The sequence below is a fragment of the Antrostomus carolinensis genome, unplaced genomic scaffold, assembly GCF_000700745.2.
Source record: "Antrostomus carolinensis isolate BGI_N321 unplaced genomic scaffold, ASM70074v2 scaffold18076, whole genome shotgun sequence".
NCBI classification, from domain to species: domain Eukaryota; kingdom Metazoa; phylum Chordata; class Aves; order Caprimulgiformes; family Caprimulgidae; genus Antrostomus; species Antrostomus carolinensis.
Window position 1 is genome coordinate 13,926 of NW_010322725.1, and position 24,770 is coordinate 38,695.

The following is a 24,770-nucleotide window of genomic DNA, read 5'->3' on the forward strand; positions in this document are numbered from 1 at the left end:
AACTGTAAAAAGAAAAAAAGCAAACAAACATTTTATCTGGAAAGTCAAATGGTACTTATGATAAAAAGCTTGCCTGCTACTGTGGGGGTGAATGGGATTCTCGTCAGGTTCAGACATGAACTTCTCACTCATTTGAAAAGGGATCATTTTCACCCAACTGTTCAAACCTTGCTCTTTGTGTGAGGACTACCTTCGCAAGGAGAAAAACACTTTAGCAAAAAGACCACAGGCTGACTCACTGTTACACCACCGTATGGGTTTGGTTTCTCATTTTGCACAAGAAGATTCCTGCCCCCTCCCCATTCTTTGGGACCAGGTAGCTGAAAGCAGCTACTGCAGAACCAGCGCCCGGCAGACGGGGAATTCAGCAGCGTCCATCACGGACGTTCCTGGGGATCCCGGGCACCCACTGCCCCGGGTTTGCTGCCTCTGCTGTTCACTGCACTTGGCTAGTTTTCTGATTGTCAGTGGCAGCCCTTGCCAGATGCAAGACCCAACCTGATCCCTGCTCATCAGATCCCTGCAGGTCAGGTGTTCCCCAGCACACCTCAGAGCGGTCCCAGCCATGGAGGGGCTCTGATTTACACCAGCTCAGAACAGCCAGGGATGTCTGTGTGCTCCCCATACTGCGCAGGGACAGCTCAGCGCTGCTTTCCATACGGGAGCTTCCATTTTGCTGATCTCATCTTACAGATGAACATAAACCCTCTGGCTTTCTTAGCTCTGTTTTACCTTCTCCACTGTTTGCGCTGCTCTGCATTAGCACTGATTTTAGCATTATGTTAGTGTGACGTAGAAGCAAATGGGAGAAGGAAGTTAGGAATGGCAGTTAATTTGTGGGTACTGTTTTTGTTGTGGTAATTACCTGTAGGCTGTGAGACATCTCCACTTATGCTGGAGCCAAGTAGATAGCATCAAAGAAAAGCCATTTCCACCCCAAAATAAAGCCTAACTTTTATTTAATGCTACTGCAGTAGTTTTATAGGTCAGATTATGGTTTTTATGTGCCTAGTGTCCCCAGTGTCCGTGTCTGGCTCTCAAGTGCAAATACGCTACTTCAAAACACTATCAAAACTAACACTGAATTCTGAGCCTAACTCAAGGACTAACCATTAATATTTGCTATGAAATTATCTGAGACTCAGTATCTTTATTACTTGGCTTCTGGTAGCGTGAAGGCGTATACTGGAAAGCCTGGTAAAAGCCCCAGGCCCACAGTCTGCTTTGCTATATAGACACAAATTCACTGAAATGAAAAATAGCAGAGGAGTTTCGCCTTCGTTGGAAAGCTCCTTTGCTGAAAGGTCTGCTTTTATTTGATAGGTGCTGGTGGTAAAAGTTTCCCAAGAAATGACACACCAGCGTACAGAGGACTGCAAACATAGATGGAGCTGGCTACTGTCTTAGAGAATGATTTCAATTACAAAGCTCTAAGATATAGACAATAAAAGAGAAGTTGCTTTTTTTTGTGTCTTTTATCACCCAGGTGTGGACCTAGGGTAGAGGAGGAGGGATATTAGTCTTGGAGCTGGCCTGTGGGAAGGCAAAGAATTCAGCAGCCTCCCCTTGAGGACATGAGCTCCTTGAGTTTCTCACCTACATGTGCACAATTTGCTGTCCTGATTATGCCTGGAAGATTCAGCTCTACACATTGTTATCTAGGAGAACAGTGGTGCGTCCTATCTCTGGCAATCGGCCATTTCTCCAGCAGGCTCAGGAACTGTTCTGATCTAGAGATATTTCTACGCTTCTTCCTGCATCCCTTACAGAGCAAAATTACTGATCTTTGTTCGAACAAATCTCTGTTTGACATCTTGAGGGGAAAGAAAGAGTAACATGATTGAGAAGAGGCACATTACTCCACCATCCCGTAGAGAGTGAATAAATGATGTTTTTGCTAGAGAGATTCCTTTCAGGCTTTGCTCTTATGTGAAAGATCACAGTATTTAAAGACAATTGGCAGAGGGAGGCCATTACGGGTATTTGGCAAGCTAGGTCTCTCACATCAGAACCCTTTCACAACAAAGACTGTCTTGTTTTGAGGTGGTACTCTCCCTTTTGGAGCAATATGGATCTTATCAACCTCCACACATCTATTCTTGGTGGCTCTCCTCTGGGCTACAAATTCTTGCCTAGTTTTACTCGCCCATGGCTAGGTTTTTTATTATATTTACTCACCTAGGAGACAGATCGGCACCTACTGGGCTTCCAAAAATAAACTCCAGGTTAAATTCTTATTGATTGGTTATCTTCACCTGTAGGCACCGCTGCGCTGTTCAAAAGTCAGTCCCCTCTACGTCCTTGGCCTTGCAATGTGAAACTGCTCTGTGTGCTATGCCCCCTCCCTCGGGCACTCACGAATGACCTGTGAAAAGGTCCTTTTTTAGGATGACACCAGCTGCAGGTGATTCTGGGTGCACTCTAGTAAATCATACATATATTATTATCTTGTTGTCTTCTAAAGAATCACTGGTAAATTAATCTGTTCCATCTCAGTGAACAAGAGATGACAGACTTTGCGCTGCAGTAGGCAGGTCTGCTGGGCTTACCCGGGAAACTGAGCACAGGTAGGACTGGATGGTATAAACCAAACAGAGGACCACCAGGAAAAGCCTGAGCCAGACTTTTTTGAGATCTCAGTTCAAGATCTTCCAGCTTCTCATAGTCTTGTTTTACCGAGGCAGCTGTCCCTGCTTCCTGTGGTGCCAACAACAGTCTCTCTGGACCTACTGAATAGATGATGCTGTCAGAGCAATAGTAAAAGCACCTGTCAGCTCTTTCTAGAAGTAAATAAAAATTGTCTGTGTCAGATGTGGAGGATTTTAGAGGTCATAGGTGGAGAACATCCATGGTTTTATTCCCTTTCCTGAACAGCCTGGCTAGTGCGATGTTTGAAAGATACTTGTGTGCACACCCAGGGTGCAGCAAGAAGCGATCCCACCTGAGCTGAGCGTGTCTCCATTTCCAGCTGCTCCCACACTGCAAACGAGTGCCAAGGGTTCCTGCAGAATGAGCACCCGTGATGCCTCCCTCTGCTGCTGGGGTGGAGCGAGTAGCGGTGTTCCTCACTGTTAGAGGACAGGGCTCTAACTCTCTGTTTCTCCCTCTGTCCTGGGACAAACCACCAGGACTCAATTCTGTAGGCACAACTTCAAAGTTCTCAGGCTACTTCGAGGGGAAGGGGCAGAGTTCAAAACAAGGGTCGCATACACCCTACGAAACTGGCCCCAAGCAGCCCGAGAAACCTCACATCCTTTGTCAAACCTAGTGGAGAGCAGCTATTTCTGACCTCCCGAAACAGAGTTGAGGGTGTCTTTCCTCTTTGAATTAGTATTTCCTGAAATGCTGATTCACTGCAGGAAGAAGCAAGCAGTCCAGGGCGAACAGGAGGGGAATTCATAACAGCTGGGTCAGAAAAGAGAGATAAAGCTTGAATTAATTTAAAGGCATAATCCTGATTTGCCCTGCAAACTTCCATTTGAGGGGTTATAATTGCAAGACTGAATTGTCTGTTAGCAAATTTTTCTTCTCAAGTACAAAGTTAATTGAATTACTGTAAGTAATACAATAACGTATGCCGGAGAGATATTTATGCTCCGGGAAATAAAAATGTTATTCTCCAAGTTATCCTGCTAAAAAATAGCGAAGTAGGTACTGAAAGGTTCTACTTATTTTGACTGTAAACTTTTCATTTTGACAGCATGGCAAGGTACATGACCAGACTGCTCTCTCCTCTCTTTTTCTCTGTGACATTGAAATTCCACGAATGGCATCTTGCATCAGCGTTACATCATATTAAGTATAATGCAATATTATGAGTCATTGTTATAAATCATGGGCACAGGCTGCATTAGAAGGCTTTTGCAATTCAAGAGCACATCAAGGTGGATTTTTTTCAGTGTTTCTCTTTGGAGGCATACCTAGGTGCACTAACTTTGCAATGTATCTTCACTCTCTGAATCGGTACCACTTCAGTTTGCCCTCTCGGCTCGAAGGCTCATAGGAGGAGCGCAGTACGTGCCTAACAGAGTTGCTGCAAACATCAAGCAAGGCTATGAGAAATCAGAAGGTGTTTCTGAAGTGGATTGTGCAATGATCATAACAGACTAAAGTGTTTTAGTATTTTGTCCTTTAGAGAAAACTGTAATAATGTTGAAGCATTTGAAAAGCACGGAGTTGAGGAGTTCTCCCAAGGTATTTTGTAAAGCCTACACTTAACGACTCTCACTCTTTTCACTTGCTAGCATCTCCGACCTCAGAAGGAGGTTGCTGCTTTATAACTTCCCTGAACTTCTTCCAGTTCTTGCACAGTGTGCAATCACCACAGCGCTGTAAGAATTTAACTGTCCTCTAGAGGAGACAGCTATTTCTACTTCCTTCAAGGTACCTGTTACTTTAACTAGCCTGACTACAAAAAGCAGCAGAGAGCACAGGCTCTTGCAGATGTTCATCTGCACTTGAAAGGCTGTAAGCACCTAGCACGTTGTTAGAAAAGAGACTAGTACAAGCAACTGCCAAACATTTAGAATTTTTCTGAATATAGGCATGAAATTCTGCAGATTTAATAGTTCTGCCTGAACTAAGTCTTAAAGCACATGAAAAGACGGCGCTATTCCCGCTTGCGCCCGCGGCTCAGCTCAGCAGCCTGCAGTGGAGAGGGAGTGCAGCTTGTGGGCTTGCAGCCCCCCTGGAGTGGCCCTGCCCGAGGAAGACCACAGCCCTCCAGGCAGATCCTAGCAGTCCAGCAGCTCCTGGTAGGAGTGCTGTTTCCAGAAGATGATGAAGGATGCATACTGCCTGGCAAGCGCAGCGCTAGCAGGGTAGGGTCAGTGTGCCAGGAGAACATGGGACCCATAGAGGAGCCAAAAGATTCCTCCCCACATACACACAGCAGCTGTAATCTGGCCCTAAACAGTCTCTGCACACAGCGCAACTGGCTAATAGTCACCAAAACCATGTACTTCTGTACTCAGCTGTCTCTCAGCTCCATCAGAAAGAATGTCTCTAGTGCCACACACACACACACACACACACACACACACCAGAATAAAGCTTGCCAGTGTCTGGAGCTGCTGAAAATTACCATAGACTCCAGAGAGTCTAGGAGACCCGTTTCGAGCAGAACAGAACTGGGTGAGGCTGCCCTGATACTCCTGGCACCAGCAATCAAGTGATATTAGAGTATCAGCAGCACAGCCACATGTTTCTTGGAGTTCAGAACTTAACAGTGCCCTTGCAATTGCACTTAACATTTTCCAGTGGTTTTTCATTTTTTGGCATGAGCACAGAAATGTTCCTGATTTTTGTATTTAGAAGCTTCTAGTTCTTAATGTTAGAGATGCTCCTTAAATGCAAAGCTGATGAATGATTTTCCTCTATGGGTAGATACTAACAAGTGCTGAAACGCTCACTGCTGTGGTACATTCCTGATTTAGAGTGGCTTGAAGTTGGAAAGCATTTTGCAGGGGTAAATTTCCAGTTTTAGTTACAAATTCCTGTGAGGGATCCTGAAGAGAGAAGCATACCCAGGACTGCTTGCTCAAGAGCTTGTTCATTTACATCCAGCTCCCCTTCCTACTCCCTCACTTGGAGGTCTGTTGTCAGCAGATGCGCTGAGCGTGTAAGAGCAGCGAGCACAGCGCTTAGCCCAGCGCTGCACCTGCGACACACAACTGACTGAGCCCGTTCTGAGGTTTCTTGCCTGGCTGATAAGAGATCAGGAGAAGGCCTCCTAAGCATCTATTCCTGTAGGGCATAACTAATTAAAGCAGACAGTAATGGAGATAACCATGCTGAAAACACCACGAGAATAATCTTCAGCCAAAGCAACACACAGCACTTCCACTCACAAAGCGATACCAGTCTTATAAAAAACATGGCTCCACTGCTAAAATGTCACATAACATTTAGAAAATCTGGTGTTAGGTGCACCAAATATGCCTGTGTAGAACGTCCTGGTAGCTGTCTTGCTTAATCAAGCTGTACAATATTTTCCCTAGACGAACACGGGCAATGATTTTGCCTAGATGAACAGATGGAGAAGGTTTAGGAGAGGGTTTATACGTGTGGTTTGCTCCTCACTGTGACCAGACAGAATATGTAAAAAATGCTTCTGACAAATCTCAAACTGACATGGCTGTAAGATAGAGGCAAAGAGAAGGAGTGTCCATCCACAGACCTGGGTCCAGTTATCCGAGGTAAAGCTGGTCCTGTCCCACCCTACAGTTCCTGTGCTTCACAGCCCCCCTGCTCAGGGTACCACCCTTCTCCCCAAGCACTCCAGCCTCGAGGCCTGGCACCACAGCTGTAGTTCAGTGCAATTAGAAAAGGAGCATTAGATGCAGCAAAGTCTTTCCTGGCAACCTCATCACCACACGTTTGTTGGGGGGCAGCAGGATTTCCAGAAAGGCCAAGCCCTGAATTTGGAGGAAGTCCAATTCACTGAATGGCAAAACTCCCATTGAGGTTGATGGGACCACAGATACAGCTGAGTGCTTCCAAAAATCCCATCCCTACTGAATATTTGTAGTGCACAGCAAGACTGTGCTGGGCAGTTTCCTAGGTGTGAAAAAATATATATACATCCTGTGCACTCTTACAGTATTTTGTTTGTATTTGAAAGGATCAAAGTTCTATTTTATGGCTTTCCTACTTTTTTTTTTTAGATAATAGTCTTAAAACAAGTCCAAACTTGACAGACAAGCTCTGCATCTTCTCAACAGCCCAGAGGAAAGATAAAGGGAACATTAATGTTAGTCTAAATTATGAGAGGGAATTGGACTGCACAAGAACTGTAATCCACAAGAATGAATTTTCATTCCACTTGTCCTCCACTTTCAGCTAATCAGAAATTGTGATACATGGTCCTACTTGTATTTGGGCTTTCAACTCCCTCCTATATCTTCTGTGGTTGAAAACCGAATTCCTGATTTACGCTGCAGATTAGGGAATGATAAATGCTATCACTTACCTGCATTTGCCATTTTAGAGGATTCTGGCATTGTGAGCAAAACATGCATTTCATGTATATGATTACTGGAGCTGGCAATCTGTCATGCTGCTGACAAAGAGAGCTGAGACTGAGGGCCAGGGTCTCTTCATAAATAACAAAGATCTCAAATTCCAAATTTAATATCATGCACCTTTAATAACTGAAATAATCAGATGCTTGCTCTAATGATTAATTTGCTCCTCAAAGCCACTGTCTGGGTCACACATTTTTGGACGTTTTCTAAGTTAATTTGGTCTTTCTCTTTAGAGAGTTAGGAACGTTTCCCCCAGGGCATACACTTGTCATTCAGTTCACAGAGGGGAACATCATCTAGATGAAAATAGTGGCTGTACAGATTATTCAGTTCTCCCAATGTTCTCAGCACCTTTGAGGGATTCGATGATTCTATGACCCTCGGAAGGGTCATCAGTGTCTCTCATGCTGCTGAACTAAAGCCCTTATTTTTAAACAAACGTTACTGATTTGAAACAAATGCAGCTATCACAAAGCGTAATCACTTCAAAGCAAATCCATGCTCTTTTTGGGTCCTGCAAAACTTACACTGATCATGTAGTAACAATTGTAAGAAAGAGAAAACCCAGTGCCTGTTAGGCCTAACTCTGACCTATGAGCATGGCTGTTTTGCCTTGTATTACTTCTATTAACCTGTGCTTTTTGATGTTTTATTGAGAAATTAAATCAGAATCAAATTTTTTTGAGCTTCATACCTAAATTTAGGCCTAAGTTCTTGCAAAATTTTCAGGAATAGCTGATAAGTACAGTTCTGCTTCTTCTGTATTCCCCAGGTGACATTTGTCACACTTCACATTTAGGTTTCCAAACCTAAGACTGATTTCCTTGCATAAAGCTAGACACTTCTGTCTCCATATTTTAGCAATTCTAACAAAAACCAACAGAACATAAGTATTGGTCAAGTTAGCAGGAAACCAATGGTTAGGCCAGGCTATACACTGAGAACAATTTTAATACACAAACAGGCAGTGTTTATACTGCACATAAAAGTTTACACTGAATTATGCTGGAGATCTTGCACTGTGCAGTCTCATCCATTAAATCTCTGACAAAGTATGCTCATTTGTTGGGTAACTCTAAGTTTGTGTGGTTGAATCTCTGCTACCATGCTGTGTCAACAGGGACAGAAACTGGAATCTTCTGCAGTTACAACCCAAACCTCTAAAGTCTGAGCTGAAAGTATCTCCAGGAACATTTCCAAGAGCCTTGCAGTGATGAGTCAGTATCATCCACTCAGTTACCTGGGCTAAGTAGAGACATTTGGAACAATACGTAACAGAGGTTTTGGTAAAGACGAAAGTTAAACCAAGGTTTGGTTCAAAAGTTTTATTAGACACTTGGTGGCAGAAAACTCTGAAGTCATGAAGCCCTGAGCACTCTCCAACAGCAGTAATTGCTAGCATTTGCTGTACAAATGGAACAGACTTTTGCTTTAATGGAAAGAATTTCCAGGTATTTTGAAGTAAACAATTAAAAAATCAATTAAATTAAGAACAACCTTTTAGTCCAAGGACACGAACAAGACCTGTTTTGGTACTGGAAGAATGTAGAATGGATCTATTAAAGGATAAGAGTTTCAGGTAATTGCAGAGAGGATGCCTGGCTCTGCATGCCCAATTAGTGCCAAAAGGCACTAGTATTAATTTGCATTAGAACTGGTTATAGAATCATAGAATCGTTTTGGTTGGAAAAGACCTTTAAGATCATCAAGTCCAATCGTTAAGCCAGCACTGCCAAGCCCACCACTAAACCATGTCCCTAAGTGCCACATCTACACGTCTTTTAAATACCTCCAGGGATGGGGACTCAACCACTTCCTGGGGCAGCCTGTTCCAGTGCTTGACAACCCTTTTGGTGAAGAAATTTTTCCTGATATCCAACCTAAACCTCCCCTGGTGCAACTTGAGGCCATTTCCTCTTGTCCTGTCGCTTGTTACTTGGGAGAAGAGACTGACCCCCACCTCTCTCCACCCTCCTTTCAGGGAGTTGGACAGAGCCAGAAGGTCTCCCCTCAGCCTCCTTTTCTCCAGGCTCACCAACCCCAGTTCCCTCTGCCACTGTACTCATAAGACTTGTTGCTCTTCTTTGGACACTTTGGTTCACTGAAATGACCCTGAGCCTTCTGGTACGTAAAAGTGAGCTGAACCACATTTGGTCCCCAGGAACAAATAGGAGGAAAGTGTCAGTATTCACAGACTCTAAGTCAGGTCTAAGCCAACATCTGTTGCTAGAGCTCTAGCAATAGGTTCTCTTGGTAGTGTCAGCTGGTGGCCTACTCTAAGGAAACTAGCCTTGCCTTAAGCTTATTAGATCTTCTACTAAACATAAGGCCATACACAATTATGAGTACAACCATGTATTCTCTTACAGGACTAGTCCCACATGAGATTTTGAGTCATAGCACATACTGTTATCTTTGGGTACACCAATCCTGCTGTCATAAAACAATTAACTATTGAAATGGCACAGTTAGCACGTAAGTAAATAAGTTCAATAAGGAGTCAAGAATATGTGGCCAAAAGGCTTGGATTAAGACCTTGGTTAAAAAAGAAAAGCTCCAGGAAATGTAAACAGTGGAGATGCTCTTCTGCAAAAGCATGTCTTACAGGTGATGGCAAACTATTTGTCTGATCTAACACCACTACCATTCACGCTGCTGCCTGGAGTATTTCTAGGATCTGTGGTCTTTTATTTCACAGACGTTTCTTCAAAATGTCTACCCTTTGTCATATTTGGTTGAAATTCCTAAAAAGTTGCATCTGTTACCAATGGGACATAAGAAGATAGGAGGCAGAAGGGAGACAGACACCAAGTGAGCACTTTGTTTTCTCAGGAAATCAACTTGAGAAGTCTGCCTTGCAGTTAGAGCAAATTTAGGCTAAAAGGTGTAATCAAAGTCTTAAAATATTTTCCAGAACATTATAGATTTAAATAACTATGCTAAGGAGTACCTCAGCGTTAAGATTTTTTTGTAATTCTATTTAACACAATTATACTTTATATTAAGATTCCTCTTAAAAAGAGATTTATAAAATTAATATCTGATTAACACATAAAATGTGTGCTACAGACGTGCATGGTTTCTTTCACTAATGGGTTTATGTACTGGTGAAACTGGTGCTTAGAATTTATTATTACAGGCATCCTATGACCTTCACAACTAAACAATTAACTATTGAGATGGCACAGTTAGCATGTAAGTAAATAAGATCTTTAAACTAAAGATCTAGAGCAATTGGTTAGCCCTTTGTTGAAAGCATCAGCCTTGATATCAAGACTCATTTATATATGGCTTATAAAGAGGGACTATTAATGGTATTGTTGATGGTACTACTTAACTCATCTATAAGTAGTAAACAGGTAGAAGTATTAACAAAGAGCAACAGCTCTGTCTGGTCTGGAGGGTGAGCTGACTGATGGGAATTGATGTACCTTAAAGGCAAATTTCTGGTAATATGTGAATGCTCACCTGTAAGACAAAAAGCTTAATATTACTTAAAATACCTGTTAGAATGAAAAGGAGAAAATCTACTAAGCCAGGTAAGCAGGACAGAAAGCCAAAGAGGTTTGCTTAGACTGCACTAGGTATTATGCATAAAATTAGGAAATTCCACTTTCTTCTATATAGGAGGAAATTTTCATTGACAACAGGCCAGAAGATCCTTGTTAAAATTCTTGGCCTGGATACGGGCATGCTGATCTTGGCAGCTGCTAGGCTAGAGAGATAGGCTCTGCTGGTAGGATCTTATCTCTGATAAGTGGAAGCTGTTTGAAAACATGGAAGTGTGGATCTATTGTCCCAACTGCAACTGGAGGGGGAAAAGTCTTATGTGTCAAACTTAATTTCAAAGTAATCTTTGTGAATAACTATTCTTACAAGAATATTAGAATTAACACCAAAATCATGTTACTTTATGATAGTGTGAATATTGTAGACACAAAGTGTGTAGAAATACGTTCACAAAACACAACGTGTTATTGTGATCAAGTTTCTGCCTTATGATAACTGAAATAATTGCATGCTGATGAGCTGGAGGAGTAATGGGAAATTTCTCTTCAAATGACAACAATAGCTATCACTTTCCTGAGCAGCTGTCGCTTGATGTGCCAGCATGGTGACATCCCACCTGGTGTCCAGCCATCCTGGGCAATGGGCTTGAAGCCTCTGCCACAGTCTAGGTCGTGTTATCTCTGCAAAATAGTGAGGTTGAAGGGAATGGACATGAGTTTGAGATAGGTCAGGCACTTTTTCCTGCTGAATAAGCGGTAAGTAGGCAGAGCGGGCAATGGGTACACCTCCAGTGCCATTTACCAAGCTGTGAAAAGTTTTTAGGTGTTAGGATTGAAGGGTAAAGATGTCTCTCTGTGAATCAAACATGATGACACCTGGTGCTTCTTCCTAGACCCAAGGAGTTAATGGAGAAGTTAAGCTCAGATTTTAAGTGATTTTATAAAGGCGGTACTGAAAAATTAATGTAGAAGTACTCTAAAATCACCTGAAAAGCTGGATAGAAAGGAAAAACAACCTTTGCTTACGCAAACTGCTGGCTTGGAGAACTAAAATTTTTATCAGCTTTCCAGCATGAGATATATGCCTGACATAGTATTATTTGCCGAGTACCTAAGGGTTAACTCTCATAGTTTGGTATGCAACTAAACGAACCTATAATTAACTGTGTGTGGCTATTGGTTAAAAATGTTTGGAAGCAATATGAAGTGATATTATTTTGCAACTAGTACTCCTGCCAGTACCTGGCTTTATTAGTTTAGCACAAGAGGTGTTTTCTGATGAGTTGTCTGGAACAAGTAAGACCGTTCTTTTGGTTTCTATCACTCTTTGGAAACTTTTCTCTTGACAGCTTAAACATTTGTCAAAATGCTCTACCTGGTTGCTCCCAGTTCTTTATTACACAATTGCCAGCACCACTTCATTTGAGTGCTTCACTAGCAGTGGGGAGAGTTACACGGAAGATGAAGTTTAGTGGGAATGAGTCAACCCTGCACCATTCCTCTCTCTGTGTACGTTAGCTGTGACAAGGATGAATTTCAGTTGTGTCATTTCCTGTTTTCTCTACCTTTTTTTTTTACATGAAGAATGACTCAGGCTCCATGACGTAGCCCAAAGTGACAGGCAGAAATGACATCCCTGATTGAATAACCCCCAAGACTGAATAACCCCCCAAGACTCATTGTGTTCCCAAACTGAGGAGGATAAATAAGTTTTAGTTCATTTTACCTGGGAGTACTTCCAATTTCTTCAGAAATAGCATGCTAAAATATAAACTATAAGCACAATTAGTTTCTTTCTTTTTTTTAAAAAAACAAACAACCGCTCCATCCTACATTCTAATGACAGATTGATGCATTGACATTTAGAAGCCCAGAGTATGGATGAAGATCACTGTCCCAAGATGAAAGCTAAAAACAGACACACTGGACATAGGATGCTAGAAGAATTATATTGACTTTGAAGAGGTCCAGGTTGGCAGACATCACTCAGTTAAGATTTCATTGACTTCATTACTTTGATCCATACATTGACTGCAGGACTGAGCTCCTAGGCTGAAGTAGGGATTAGGGAAAATGGTGTTTTTAACAATGGGCAGTTGTCATCTTTTTAATACAAGGTAAAATAGCACACAGATCACTATTTTAGAGAGACTTGTACCAGTGCTTTGGGGTGATTTTTCATTTGCAACCAGAACGTAAGGAAGGTAGATATGATCTAAGAAGAAATGTTATGTTGATAACATGTCCAAATCCAGAAAAACTGCTGTCTCATTTTCTTTGTAAATTGTCTTCATGTCAGTGAACACCATGTTGTTTCTTCATTTTCCAAACTCCTTGATCATCATCTTTTATTCCCTTCTGGCATGAACATCCTAGCCAGTATCTTTTCAGAAAGGAAGATACATACTGTAGAAAACTTACATAGTGATAAGAAGATAAACCAGATAATTTAACCAACAACTGTGTCCGTAATTCCATAACACCATCCCCCTTTCCAGTCTATTTCAGCTTCATTGTACAAAGTGCCCAGGTAGGCCAGACAATAAGACTATTCAGCATTTCACCAGCTAAAATCCAGCATATCCACAGTGTCAGTTTTGCCTGGACAGAAGCGAATAAAGATCCTGGATAAATTTTCCCTTAAACTCACAATCCTATTTCAGTAAGTGGCTAGGAAATCACACTGTCACTTAAATTAATATAGAATATAAAATAACATGTTGAATGTCTTTAAGACAGTTCAGCTATATTCCAATAACAGTGGGTGAAAACACATTAAAAGAAACCAGAGTTTTTTCAGAACGATTTTTTTTCCAAGTTCCTTTTTATGACTGATCTTTAAACATCCTACATGATGACACTTACTTGGCACTGCATTGATCCAGTCTAATCTAGGTGATAACGGGTCTCCCAAGAGTTATTTTTTAAAAACAAGTAGTTTATCAAACACATTGACAGTTATGTTTTCAAATGATTTCCATTTTTTCAGTTCAAAAATTTGCCTCCCTTTTCAACAGAAAAATCCACAAAACCAAAATGCATGTCAGACCAGTCTTGCAGACAGATGTACCAAGAAGCCATCCCAGCAGTGACTCCTCAATAAACTGTCAAGCCAACTTTCAAGCGCTGAGCTTTTGTCATGAGCAACTCAGAAAACAAAAAGTCCCACGCCAGGAACCCCCCATCTCCCAGCCTGTTTGCCAGTGTACAGTAGGAACATACTACGTCCAGTCCATTTCCTGATAGAAAACCTACCTAAGCATTAATTTGGTAATTCAGAGTTGAGAAAAACTTTTAAAACAGGACTTCCTGCCCACAGAAGGAAGGGTGGGTAAGAAGGGTTTGTATTTGGTGTTAGACAGAAAACTCTGTCACCAGCCACATCCCTTGAAGAGTATGCGAAACTCAACCTGAAGCTCACAGTTCCAGCTCGTGAATTAGTGGTTTCGATTTACATTTTGATGACCAGAGAGAGAGAGACGAGGGTGCAGGTACTTTCTGTCTGGGGAAAAATGGAATGTGCTCATGAGAGATGTAAAAAGGCAAGGAATCCCACAGTCTAGCTTGCAGCTGTTATCAGATCTGATGGAAAAGGGAGGGGGTGAGGGAGAAGAGAATACCTGGCATGAGCCCTGCTCCAAGGAGGGACTGTCTGACGTGGCAGTGTGGATTTCTGCCTGTATAATTCCTCTCAAATCCGTATCAGATTTTGCTGAGCTATTAACATCAGGTGTTGCCACATCATGCCCACTATCTCTGCAAGCAGTATCTTGATGAAGATAAATAAAAACTTAAGAACCTTATTTGACTTTCACGGGCCATGATTAAATTTGCAAAGCTGTCAGAGAAAAATATCGAGGAATGAGCAAGCTAGATACAGACTCTGAGCCACATACGTGGAATCCACCCTCACAGCTACATTTGCAAAACTGAGAGGGTTTTGGCAGGAGTTTATCCTAGGAGCAGCTGTGGCTGGATAGAAGGTGTTCTCCTAGAAGGACAGAAAGCTGAAGCACTATGACACCTTGTTTTATTTAACATAGCAGTTCCTACAGTTTGAAAAAAGGCAAGGGCCATGCCTTATGATTTAATTTGAGAGGAGTATTATTACGTTGTGTGAGAATCTGTCTCATTAAATCTCTTTTTTAAAAAACAGCAACATCCTTTTTATCCTAAGTCCGACTATTCTTCAAAAATAACAATTATGAAAGCATCCTGTGACATTTATTTTCTACTGCTCTTTTGTTTTTTGGTCCCAGAAGTGGTGATAAATTGATTTAGTACATAGCAAGTCATGAAGGTTATCAGAAGTATAAGAAAAATATGTGGAGAAAATATTTTTTGCTGCATTCCTCTCGGCTTTTACTGGCCTTGCTGTCAGACTTCGGTGTTCGTTTGCTGTTCTGTGCAGTGCTAGTCATTGACTGATGGGTACTGGGTCTTCTCTAATTTAAACAATACAGCTTACCCAGGGAAAGACAAGAACATCTCATTCAGTGTGCATGTGCTGACAGTGACGCACCAATACTGTAACCATACTGGAAGACTAATTTTTCTTTTTTTACTGATTTGATATATTGTAGAAATAGAAGCTGCATTTAGAAAATAATTGCTGCATATGATCAACTGTTTTTATAAAGCTGAAGTAAAAGGCAACTAATATTCCAGGGCAGAAAGTATAAAAATAATTATGAAACACTATAAAGCATGTATAAGAAATGTAAGGAACCTGCTTTGTGTTGGCATAGAGAAAAGTCAGAAATAGAACACAAAAGGTTAAACTTATGAGAGCGTAAAATATCTGAAGTCTTCATTTTTAAAGGTATCATAAACTAGAAGCTGGAAGAAAGTGTTTCTGCTCTTTAAAACAGGATATCCATTATTGGAGGTAGATGGTGGTATTGGGAAATACCACCCATCTGTGATGTTTCTAGCATTTATCAGCATTCTCTCGGCTGTCTTCATAATTAGTCCTCAGAGCAGCATGTAGACTGATTTTCTCTAGACAGCTATTCCAAGGGAAGTGCAATGGTGATTTGATTGATGTAGGTCACATGCTGTGGTGATTTCCCAGCCATTTTTTATTTGAAACAAAAAAATTCTTGTAATGAGAAAAATGGTTCAACCTGCCAGGGGTAGGAGTATTCCTGGGATAGTCAGGGCTCAGTGCTCAGTGTATTGAATTTCTTTGATACTGACTTCAGATATTATTCTTTTGCACAGATTTACTAATCAAAAACATGAGAAAACAACTCTTTTGGCTATGCTTAATAAGCTCTTCATAATATGTTCAACTGAAATATGAAAGACTGTCTGGAAAGTGTCAGTCTGAATATGGGACCCAATCAGTTCCAAACTCATCCACACTTAGTCTGCCACAGGATATCAATGCAAAACATGTTATGTTTCTACAGGACACATTTTACAACAGCTCTATTAATATATTTAGTAAACATACACTGATGGAAAATAATATTATCCATTTAAATGTGCCTTTGCTAACTTTAAACTTGCATTTGGGTACTTTTTTATTAGGCTGTTTCTCACGGTTCTTAAAGATTTCAGAGGGTTTGTGTTTAACAGCGGTGTTTTTTCTTTTATGCTCTCTTATGTTCATTTTTGGTTTCCAATTAAAAAGCACCACGTATTATTCCTACTTTCCTCAAGTTTCAGAGCTCTGGTGTTAAGACAGTCCTACAAGTGACTCAAACAGTAGCATCTTTTTGAGATTACTGTCACAGTTGAATAAAACAAGTGGCAGAGTAATTTCCTAGTCCTTTTAATTAGTCACAGTCCTTTTACTGCTTGTCAAATTAATCTTGCATATACATCCACTGCCCATTTCAATGCCTAGGCTCACTGTACACCTCACTGCCAGTTGCACTAAATAATTTGGTTCTTAAGTAAGTTAATTTGTTGAACAACTAAATATTACATAGTTTTATTATATTAGCTTAAAACAGTATTTTTACTCAAGGAATCCCTCTTCAAAAGCAAAAACCGTATATCTCTAGCATCATTCCTGAAGTTTGAGAAGCTTTATCTTATAGCTACAATTGCCTCTGGAAGTCATATAAATCACAAACCCTCATCTGCCACAAGCTGAAAGGGGCAGGTTTGCATCCGTCCATTGGTCCCTCCAGCCCACAGAACTGTTGTGACCACTCTCCAAGCCCTGCTACGTTCTCCTCCGGAGTGAAAAATTCCCTCTTGTTTTGCCAACAGTTGTGGTTTCTTCGACCTATCATAAAGGTACGTGTGCAGGCACTTGTGGGATACAGGTATTTCCTGACCCAGGTGATCTGATGTCAGACAAAATTAGGAGAGATTACAGCCTTGGTGGGATAGGAATCCGTATCTCTTGTCTCACAATGACGTCTGCTGCACACGTAGACTGGAGTTGGAGTTATTTCTGAAGGTGCAGTAAGGGGTCCCTGGCCTCAGGCCCGATGGCACTGGCAGTGTATTGACAGTGAGGCAGGATTTAGTTTCTATGGGAAATCCTGTTGGTGAAGGAGAAGGCATTGGAGGTGCAGTGGTCACTGTATTCATGCTGTTCATCCTTCAGGACAGCTTTGGCATCGAGTGCTGTAGCATTCTGGTGAGCAAACCCAGGGCTGTGCAGTACCTGACCCTGTGGGAGTGGGCATGTGAGGTCCCAGACTGCCCTGGCAGATGCCTTTGGAAAGTCACCTGATTTTAGATGCTGGAAACCCAGGGAAGTACAGAGCAGTGACTAACTCGGCTAACAGAGACACTAAGCTAAGAAAACCCACTGCACAAGGAGGACCAGTGTTTCTGAGCACGCCAGCCACAGAATCACAGAATCACAGTGGTTGGAAAAGACCTTTAAGGTCACTGAGTCCAACCATAAACCCAACACTGCCAATTCCACCTCTAACCCACGTCCCTCAGCACCTTGTCTGCCCGTCTGTTCAATCCCACCAGGGAAGGTGACTCCACCACCTCCCTGGGCAGCCTGTTCCAATGCCTGACTGCCTTTTGGGTGAAGAAGTTTTTCCTCAGATCCAATCTGAACCTCCCCTGGTGCAACCTGAGGCCATTTCCTCTCGTTCTATCACTTGTTACCGGGGAGAAGAGACCGACCCCCACCTCTCTCCACCCTCCTTTCAGACACGTAACAACCTCTCTTGTTTGCCCAGACCCGAGCACCTGCAGCACCAGTGCCAAGTCACACCAGCCAGCACTTTCCGCTGGTTTCACTGGAAACCAGGACCATTAGGCAGCCTCCAGTCAGGGAAGCACTACCAGGCGCCCTGCCTACTGCAGGACCACAGTGCTGGTACCAGCCCATGCAGCTCCTGGGCTGCAGGGTTCTCCAGAGCTACAGCTTGCCACCCTCACGTGACACACCCAATGCATTCTCTGCAAAACTAAAGGCAAAGAAAAAACATGTTAAGTTCCTTATGGCAGTGCCCAAAGGTACTATATCTGCAGATAACATCAACAGAGAGAGCCAGCGCAAGTTCTCTTCACACAAACTATTTCCCAGAGGCTAATGGCAAGGGGGAGAGAGAGAAAAACAAGTACTGACAGTTTACTGTAGGAGCTCAAAGAAAAAGTGGACAAAGCTAAAAGAACTCCAGCTCTTTGTCTGCATTTAATCCAGTTCAGAGCATTCACTGGTGCATACAGATTTACTTTCCATGGCTGACAGAGCTGGATATAGTCATTTGGTAAGGAACAGAGGATCTAGGATTTAAATTTTGTGCCCTTCAGGCTCTTACATTTTAGGAGAAGTCAGTCTGTAACATATATAAAGTTTTAATCTAATGTAAAAAGTGTGATCTGGGGGCTCATACCTTCACAGAAACTAATCCTGATCTTGAAAGGTGAAGAACTGCCTGTTTTTAACATAGACCAAGTTTTTAAGGGGTTGAGCACTTTTTTTGGCTCCTGGAAACCAAGGGAAAGACCAGGGACTCCTATCCCTACCCAAGAATCCCCTATTTTATTTTCTTCCTCCTCTTTTCAATTCTGGTCTTGAATTTATAAAGGCACTGATTTATCAGAGGCTACTAGAATAATGTAACGGTATTAAAATACCCCCATCTACATATTTTAATGCAAAACAAATAGTCCAAGCACCTGGTATCACAGTACAATAAAACTATCAAATCACCATTGCAGGCTTTTGCTTTTGCTGAGGACAGACAGTTCAAGTTACATGCAGCCTGTTTTCTAAAGGCTAGAGAGTCAATTCATCTCTGGCTGAATTTGCAGAACACCGCATTGAAAGGCAGCCCCAGCGAGGAGGATATATACACGAGAACAGAACCAACAAAAGGATTTGTGGGCGAAAGGTAGAGAGCCTGGGTTAGAAAAAACAGAACTGGAAGGGAAAGTTCAATGGCAGAGTACAGGGGACACAAATTAGGCAGATTGTTGGAGCAGTTTTAGCACAGTGTATTGGAAACGCATCCCCAGAAGTGGGGAGGGAAAAGGGAGGGTCAGCCAGTAAATCTTAGGAAGGGTTATCTCCAAAAATAAAGAGAACAATAAATGTGGCACAGCGTTAAAAGGCAAAACTCTCTCATCCCTCTGCCACCTCCTGTCTCCCTCCAAGCATTTTTGGTCGTGTAAGAAGGACCCCAAGTACTTGGGCTGAACTAGTATTGCTCAAACTTCTCATGTTCAGACATAACCAGACCTTTTTATCCTAACCGCTCATGCCCAGCCTTAGCTGAGACCAGAAAACCAGGAGCTCGTTCTGGTTGGCATCGTGTCACCCCGAGCAGGAGACCCAGCACGTGACACGAGGCTGCCCGGTTGCTGAACTGCTCCAGCCGCTTGCTCAGCTCTTTCCAGTGGAACTGCTCATTCTCCGAGGTTGCTGGCTGTAAATGGGATGTTAATGAAAGAAACCAAAAGGCAATTTAGGGTGTTTAACTACCCTTCAGGAAAAAAGCCCTGCATGGAGAGATGACACTAAGCCATGATGTATTTTGTATAAATGTTTCAGGTCAATTTGGCGGATCCTGATGGAAGGCGAGTTAGAAATATTTTGTTGCAAGTTTGAACATCGTACCAGGATGTAAGGCCGGCTGCTTGAACTAGAGCAGCGATTGAATTGGGGCCGAGAAATGCATCCCTGGCTAGCTTCAAATTTAAAAAGAGAGCTTTTAAAAAGGTACAAATGAGGCTAAAAGAATTTATGTTATTTTTCCGGTTTCTGTGCTCTAACTCCTTTTCCGTCTCCTCATCTATCTTCTAAGTGTTCTACCTTATGAATGAGTGAGCAATAAAAGAAGTATGCAGTGGCTGAGAGAGAAACTCAAGATAACAAGATAGTGCAAAGCATAAGCCAAAGCTTGAGCAGAACTGCAAGTTAAGATGTAGATCTGAACAGAAGAGTTTCTCACATCTGAGTTTTAGGGCAGTCATTAGAGAGTTTGCGTGAAAATCTAAAAACAGGAGCACAAAACACCAGTAGCACCTACTATATGCTAAGTTCACATCTGTCAAAATGTTGAACCTCTACTTTCTAGGGATTTTAATCCTGTCTTCAGACCACACATGCTGACACTTCACTCATAGGCTAAAATAAAAATAAAGCTATTTTAATGCCTTTAAAATCCCTGTCTTCATTGAAAAGGGGCAGAGGAAGAACAGTGAGTAAAGCAGCAGCTACAGCCTATCATCAGGTTAGGCAATAGCGGCTGCTGCACCGAGGTGACACGGGAACAGCCTCAAGACCAAGAGGTTTGAGAATAATAAGCTGTTACCTGCAGCCTTTAAACGACTTGTTTTAAAGCCACCAAGAACAGGACGGAGCTACGTCCACCAGTGTTAGTGAGCTACTCGTGATCTGCTGGCTGCCCACCTTCAGATGTGCTCTTCCTCCTTGCCACCTCTAGTTTATGGTGAGATTTTAGATGTGAAGTCCCAACACACATGTCTAGCCTTCGAGCTGGACTTGGCTCCTCCAGTGCAGGCTGCCGTTTGCAGCAGCAGCTGGTGATGGTGTCTGCGTGGTAAGTTTTCCAAACATCCAAAACTGAGGCAGGGGGGTTATAGCAAAGGGTTAATTCAAATTTCCATATCACTGACCTCCCTCCAGCCTTCCAGGCTGCCCAGGTTTGCAGCTGCTGGAGTTTCTCAGGGGAAAATTTACATGGCCACTCCCTGAACCCAGATAATCCCTCTGGCTGGGCTTCCCACTGCTGGTATCTGCCAGGTTAGGCGGAATTTAATCATCACAATTATTCTGTTCTCCTTCAAGCAAAAACCAGTGGGGAATTAGCTGCTGGAATTAGGTATGTTTTCTAGCATGAACCCAACGTAGCTGCTAAGTGAGGTCAGTTACAGGGCTCAGGACAGACACCAGGGACTAAGGTGGTCCCCGGGTTTTTTTGGCAAAGACTGGGTTGGTAAACAAACAGCAGAAAGGAGAAGATACAAGGATAAAGCTTCAAGGGTTGTGAAGGTTGAAAGGAAGATGAAGCTTGTTGTCTTCAAAAGGAAAGTAGTGACAACTGGGGCATAAGCATGAGAGACCCCCACAAAAAAGAGGGCGTGAGACTAGGTGGAGCAAGCCAGGACGCTGGGTGTTTGAGATGCTTTTACAGTATTAAGGAGACAGAAAAATTTTAACAGGAATTGATGACAAAACATGAAACCAATTCCTAATCTTCACTCTTACTTTGCTCTAAGAGGGACCCACTTTTCTTGCAGAGTAGCTGCAGTATTTTGTATGCTCCATTATCAACATGAGAGGAGGCAAAACACTTAAACCCTCCAGAAAGTGTGAACAACTTCAGACTGTGGTGTATCAAAATAATACTCAGATTTCCAAACTGGAGCATTAACTCGCAACATTTGAAAGAGACGATGCCTATATGAATAAACGGTCATCTGCTCCACACTGTTGATTAATGTGAGACCAACAAGAGAACAAGCATTGATAAAGTTTATCTGCATGTTCACATCTTGCACCAGCTTATGTCATTTTCAGGTGCAAGAACTGAAATGTAGTTTATTTTTGAAGCGTTGTTTACAAAAGTCAAGTTCTAGTACTTACTGTTGAACTTCCAAAGCATTCTGTATGTGGCATTTCATGTAAAGGTGTGATTTTCTGCCCGTTCCTAATTTCACTGACACATGCCAAAAATTGCAACAACTGACCAATCTGAAGCACTGTACAGTCACATGGCAAGTGAAAGTGAAGAAATGCTGTGGTTAAGGAGGGTCCCATTATACCTTTGGTCCGTGGGCTGTGAAATTATTTGAAGTCATCTTCCCCGCTTAACTCCAAGTGCAAATGCGGAATCAGCTTTGCAGGTGTGGTGGGTTGACCCTGGCTAGAGGCCAGATGCCCACCAAAGCCCACTCTGTCACTCCCCCTCCTCAACTGGGCAGGGGGAGAAAAACATAACGAAAGGCTTGTGGGTGGAGATAAGGATGGAGAGAGATCACTGACCAGTTACTGGCACGGGCAAAACAGACTCGACTTGGGGGAAAAGCAAATTTATTACCAATCAAAATCAGAGGATAATGAGAAATAAAACCAAATCTTGAAACGCCTCCCCCACCCCTCCCTGCTTCCCGGGCTTAATTCCTTTCCTGATTTTCCACCTCCTCCCCCTGCAGGGGCACAGGGGGACGGGGAATAGGGGTTGGGGTCAGTTCATCACACATTGTTTCTGCCGCTCCCTCCTCAGGGGGAGGACTCCTTCCCCCACACCAGCGTGGGGTCCCTCTCACGGGAGACAGTCCTCCACCAACTTCTCCAGCGTGAGTCCTTCCCATGACTGACAGTTCTTTACGAAGGCAGAACTCAGTTGAGACAGGTGAACATTTGCTACCTAGGACCACAGCATCACCAGGCAAGCAAAACCCACAGCTTTGGTGGGAACGTGGCTTACGTCTGGTAGCAACTCATGCTGGAGAGCAGACCCATCCGTGACAGTCATTCAAATGCATCAAATAACCCTGGTTTTTGAAGAGATTCTAGCTTGTATTAACGCATCATTCTTTGTTCTTCCAAATACAGATTCTGGAAGAAAATATGAAGTTAGAGTGCAAGTGTCATGGGGTCTCAGGATCCTGTACCACTAAAACATGCTGGACAACCCTGCCTAAATTCCGGGAGCTGGGCTACATCCTTAAGGACAAATACAACGAAGCCGTTCAAGTCGAACCAGTGAGAGCAAGTCGTAACAAGCGTCCAACCTTCCTCAAAATCAAGAAGCCACTTTCCTATCGCAAACCCATGGATACAGATTTAGTGTACATAGAAAAATCTCCCAATTATTGTGAAGAAGACCCTGTCACTGGCAGCGTGGGAACGCAGGGAAGGATGTGCAACAAGACAGCCCAGCAGTCCAACGGCTGCGACCTGATGTGCTGTGGTCGAGGTTACAATACACACCAGTACTCACGAGTCTGGCAGTGCAACTGCAAATTTCATTGGTGCTGCTATGTTAAATGCAACACGTGCAGTGAAAGAACAGAGGTCTATACCTGTAAGTGAGTATGTGGCTGGGCAGGAGGACACGTCCCTGGCCATGAATACATTTGCACATGCACTCAACATACCTACATGAGACTGTAGGAAAGACCTGCTCTCCCAGAAGAAACGCTGATGAGTGGAGCCCCCTCTTTCTTATGTTTCACTGCTTCTGTGGATACACATTTCAGACTCTTAGGAAAGTCAGCCAAGAAACAAAACCAAACAAACCCCACCCCGAGCCACCTGACACACAAAACAGAGAGAAAAAGATCATCTTGGCACCTCTAAAGCAAGACGCATTTGACTGCCTTGTGAAGAGACACCAGTCGGAGAAAAAACTCCGAGCATGGCAACTAACTCTTGGTTTGGAAAAAAGATGGTCAAACACTTCAGTGTGTGAGGAGCAGAGAGGGATGGGGAGAAATCCTCACAAAAGGGCTTTGCATGGGGTAGGATGGACAGTTGCCCACCATGAATTGCCCATGTGAGTGTGTAGATGACACAGATTTAGGCTTCTACACTTGTGAAAAGCTTCTGCTGGTCTTGCCCATCTTTCCACTTTGTACCATTTGCTACAGCGAGTAGAACTGATGAAGTTTTCTGTAGACACTGCTTTATCTGTCTGTTCTCTGTGTGTGTGTGTGTGCTGCAGATTTTAGCACAGGGATTTGGGACACTTGGGCATAATAATAGCAATATTTAACAATTTATTCAGATAAAACTAATATTAATTTATTTAATTAAAAAGAACTCTACCAACATTTTTGGAACTATTCTGCAATTAAAGTAGATAGCTGGCTTTCTTTGTGGAATAATTTTGTAGAAACAGTAAGGAAAAACTGGAGCTGTATATATTATTCTTAACTAGGATATTTCTATTAGTTGGACTTGCAGGATATGTTCTACAGTACTAGATGTTTAAGTACAAAAGCTGGCATCTTTATATATATGTACATAAACAAACACACACTGTTGGGTTTGGTTTTTGGTTTTGTGGGTTGTTTTGTGTTGTTTTTTTTTTTTTTTCCTCCTGTTTGCTCCTAGTTGTCTGGAACAAAAGTCAAGTGGTAGGGGTTACAAATCTTTACCAGTTTTTTGGATTTTTTTTTCTCAATTAAACAAAGAAGCATTAATAAAATCCTGTTTGGAATATGCCTAAAAATAAGAAAATCCAGACAAACTTCCATCTTTTGGAAAAATCAACCATAGGATAAGAGAGTATATTTTGTAAGAGACTATTTTTATATAAATATTTTATTTATACTACGTCTGCTTGTTCAACCTGTACTTTTTCTCAAAAAAAAAGACATACAATTTGTAATTCTTAGGCTATTTAACAGAGAAAGGGTAAACAGTTTGTGGACACGACAGCAGCAAGCTGGATACACTCAGCTGCAATTGGTGGATGTGTCAGAAAGCAGAATGAACTTTCTCTCCGGATGTGTGTACAAACCGGCTCTTTTCCTGCAGCTCAATTTGCAGAATATGCAAAACAAGAACAGGGTATGTAGCATCAATTTTGTCACATGGCTTGAATTCATGATTGGTATTAACTGGATGCTCATTTATCCCATTCAAGAAAAAAAAACATATTCGAATTAGCTTCCCACATGCATCAGTCATTAAACTGTGGCGTTGTGACTAGCAAATGTGCTGTGTGTGCTGTCAGTTAAACCTCCACATTGTGTTACTGTCAAATTGCATTTTAATCAGTGGAAGACTGTAGACTATGACTGTAAAAACTAGCACGACACACATCATCTG

At 42.3% G+C, this 24,770-nt stretch overlaps 1 protein-coding gene across 1 annotated transcript in view; it reads left to right on the forward strand.

Annotated features, from left to right (window-relative positions):
• LOC104526798 (protein Wnt-7a) overlaps positions 1 to 23,150 on the forward strand; it is a 37,067-nt gene extending 13,917 nt beyond the window's left edge. The window contains exon 3 of the mRNA XM_010170351.1: positions 22,548 to 23,150. Within this exon, the coding sequence (XP_010168653.1) occupies positions 22,548 to 23,027 (480 nt within the window). The 3' untranslated portion in view covers positions 23,028 to 23,150. The remainder of the gene's footprint in view (positions 1 to 22,547) is intronic.
• Positions 23,151 to 24,770: the final 1,620 nt, after the last annotated feature.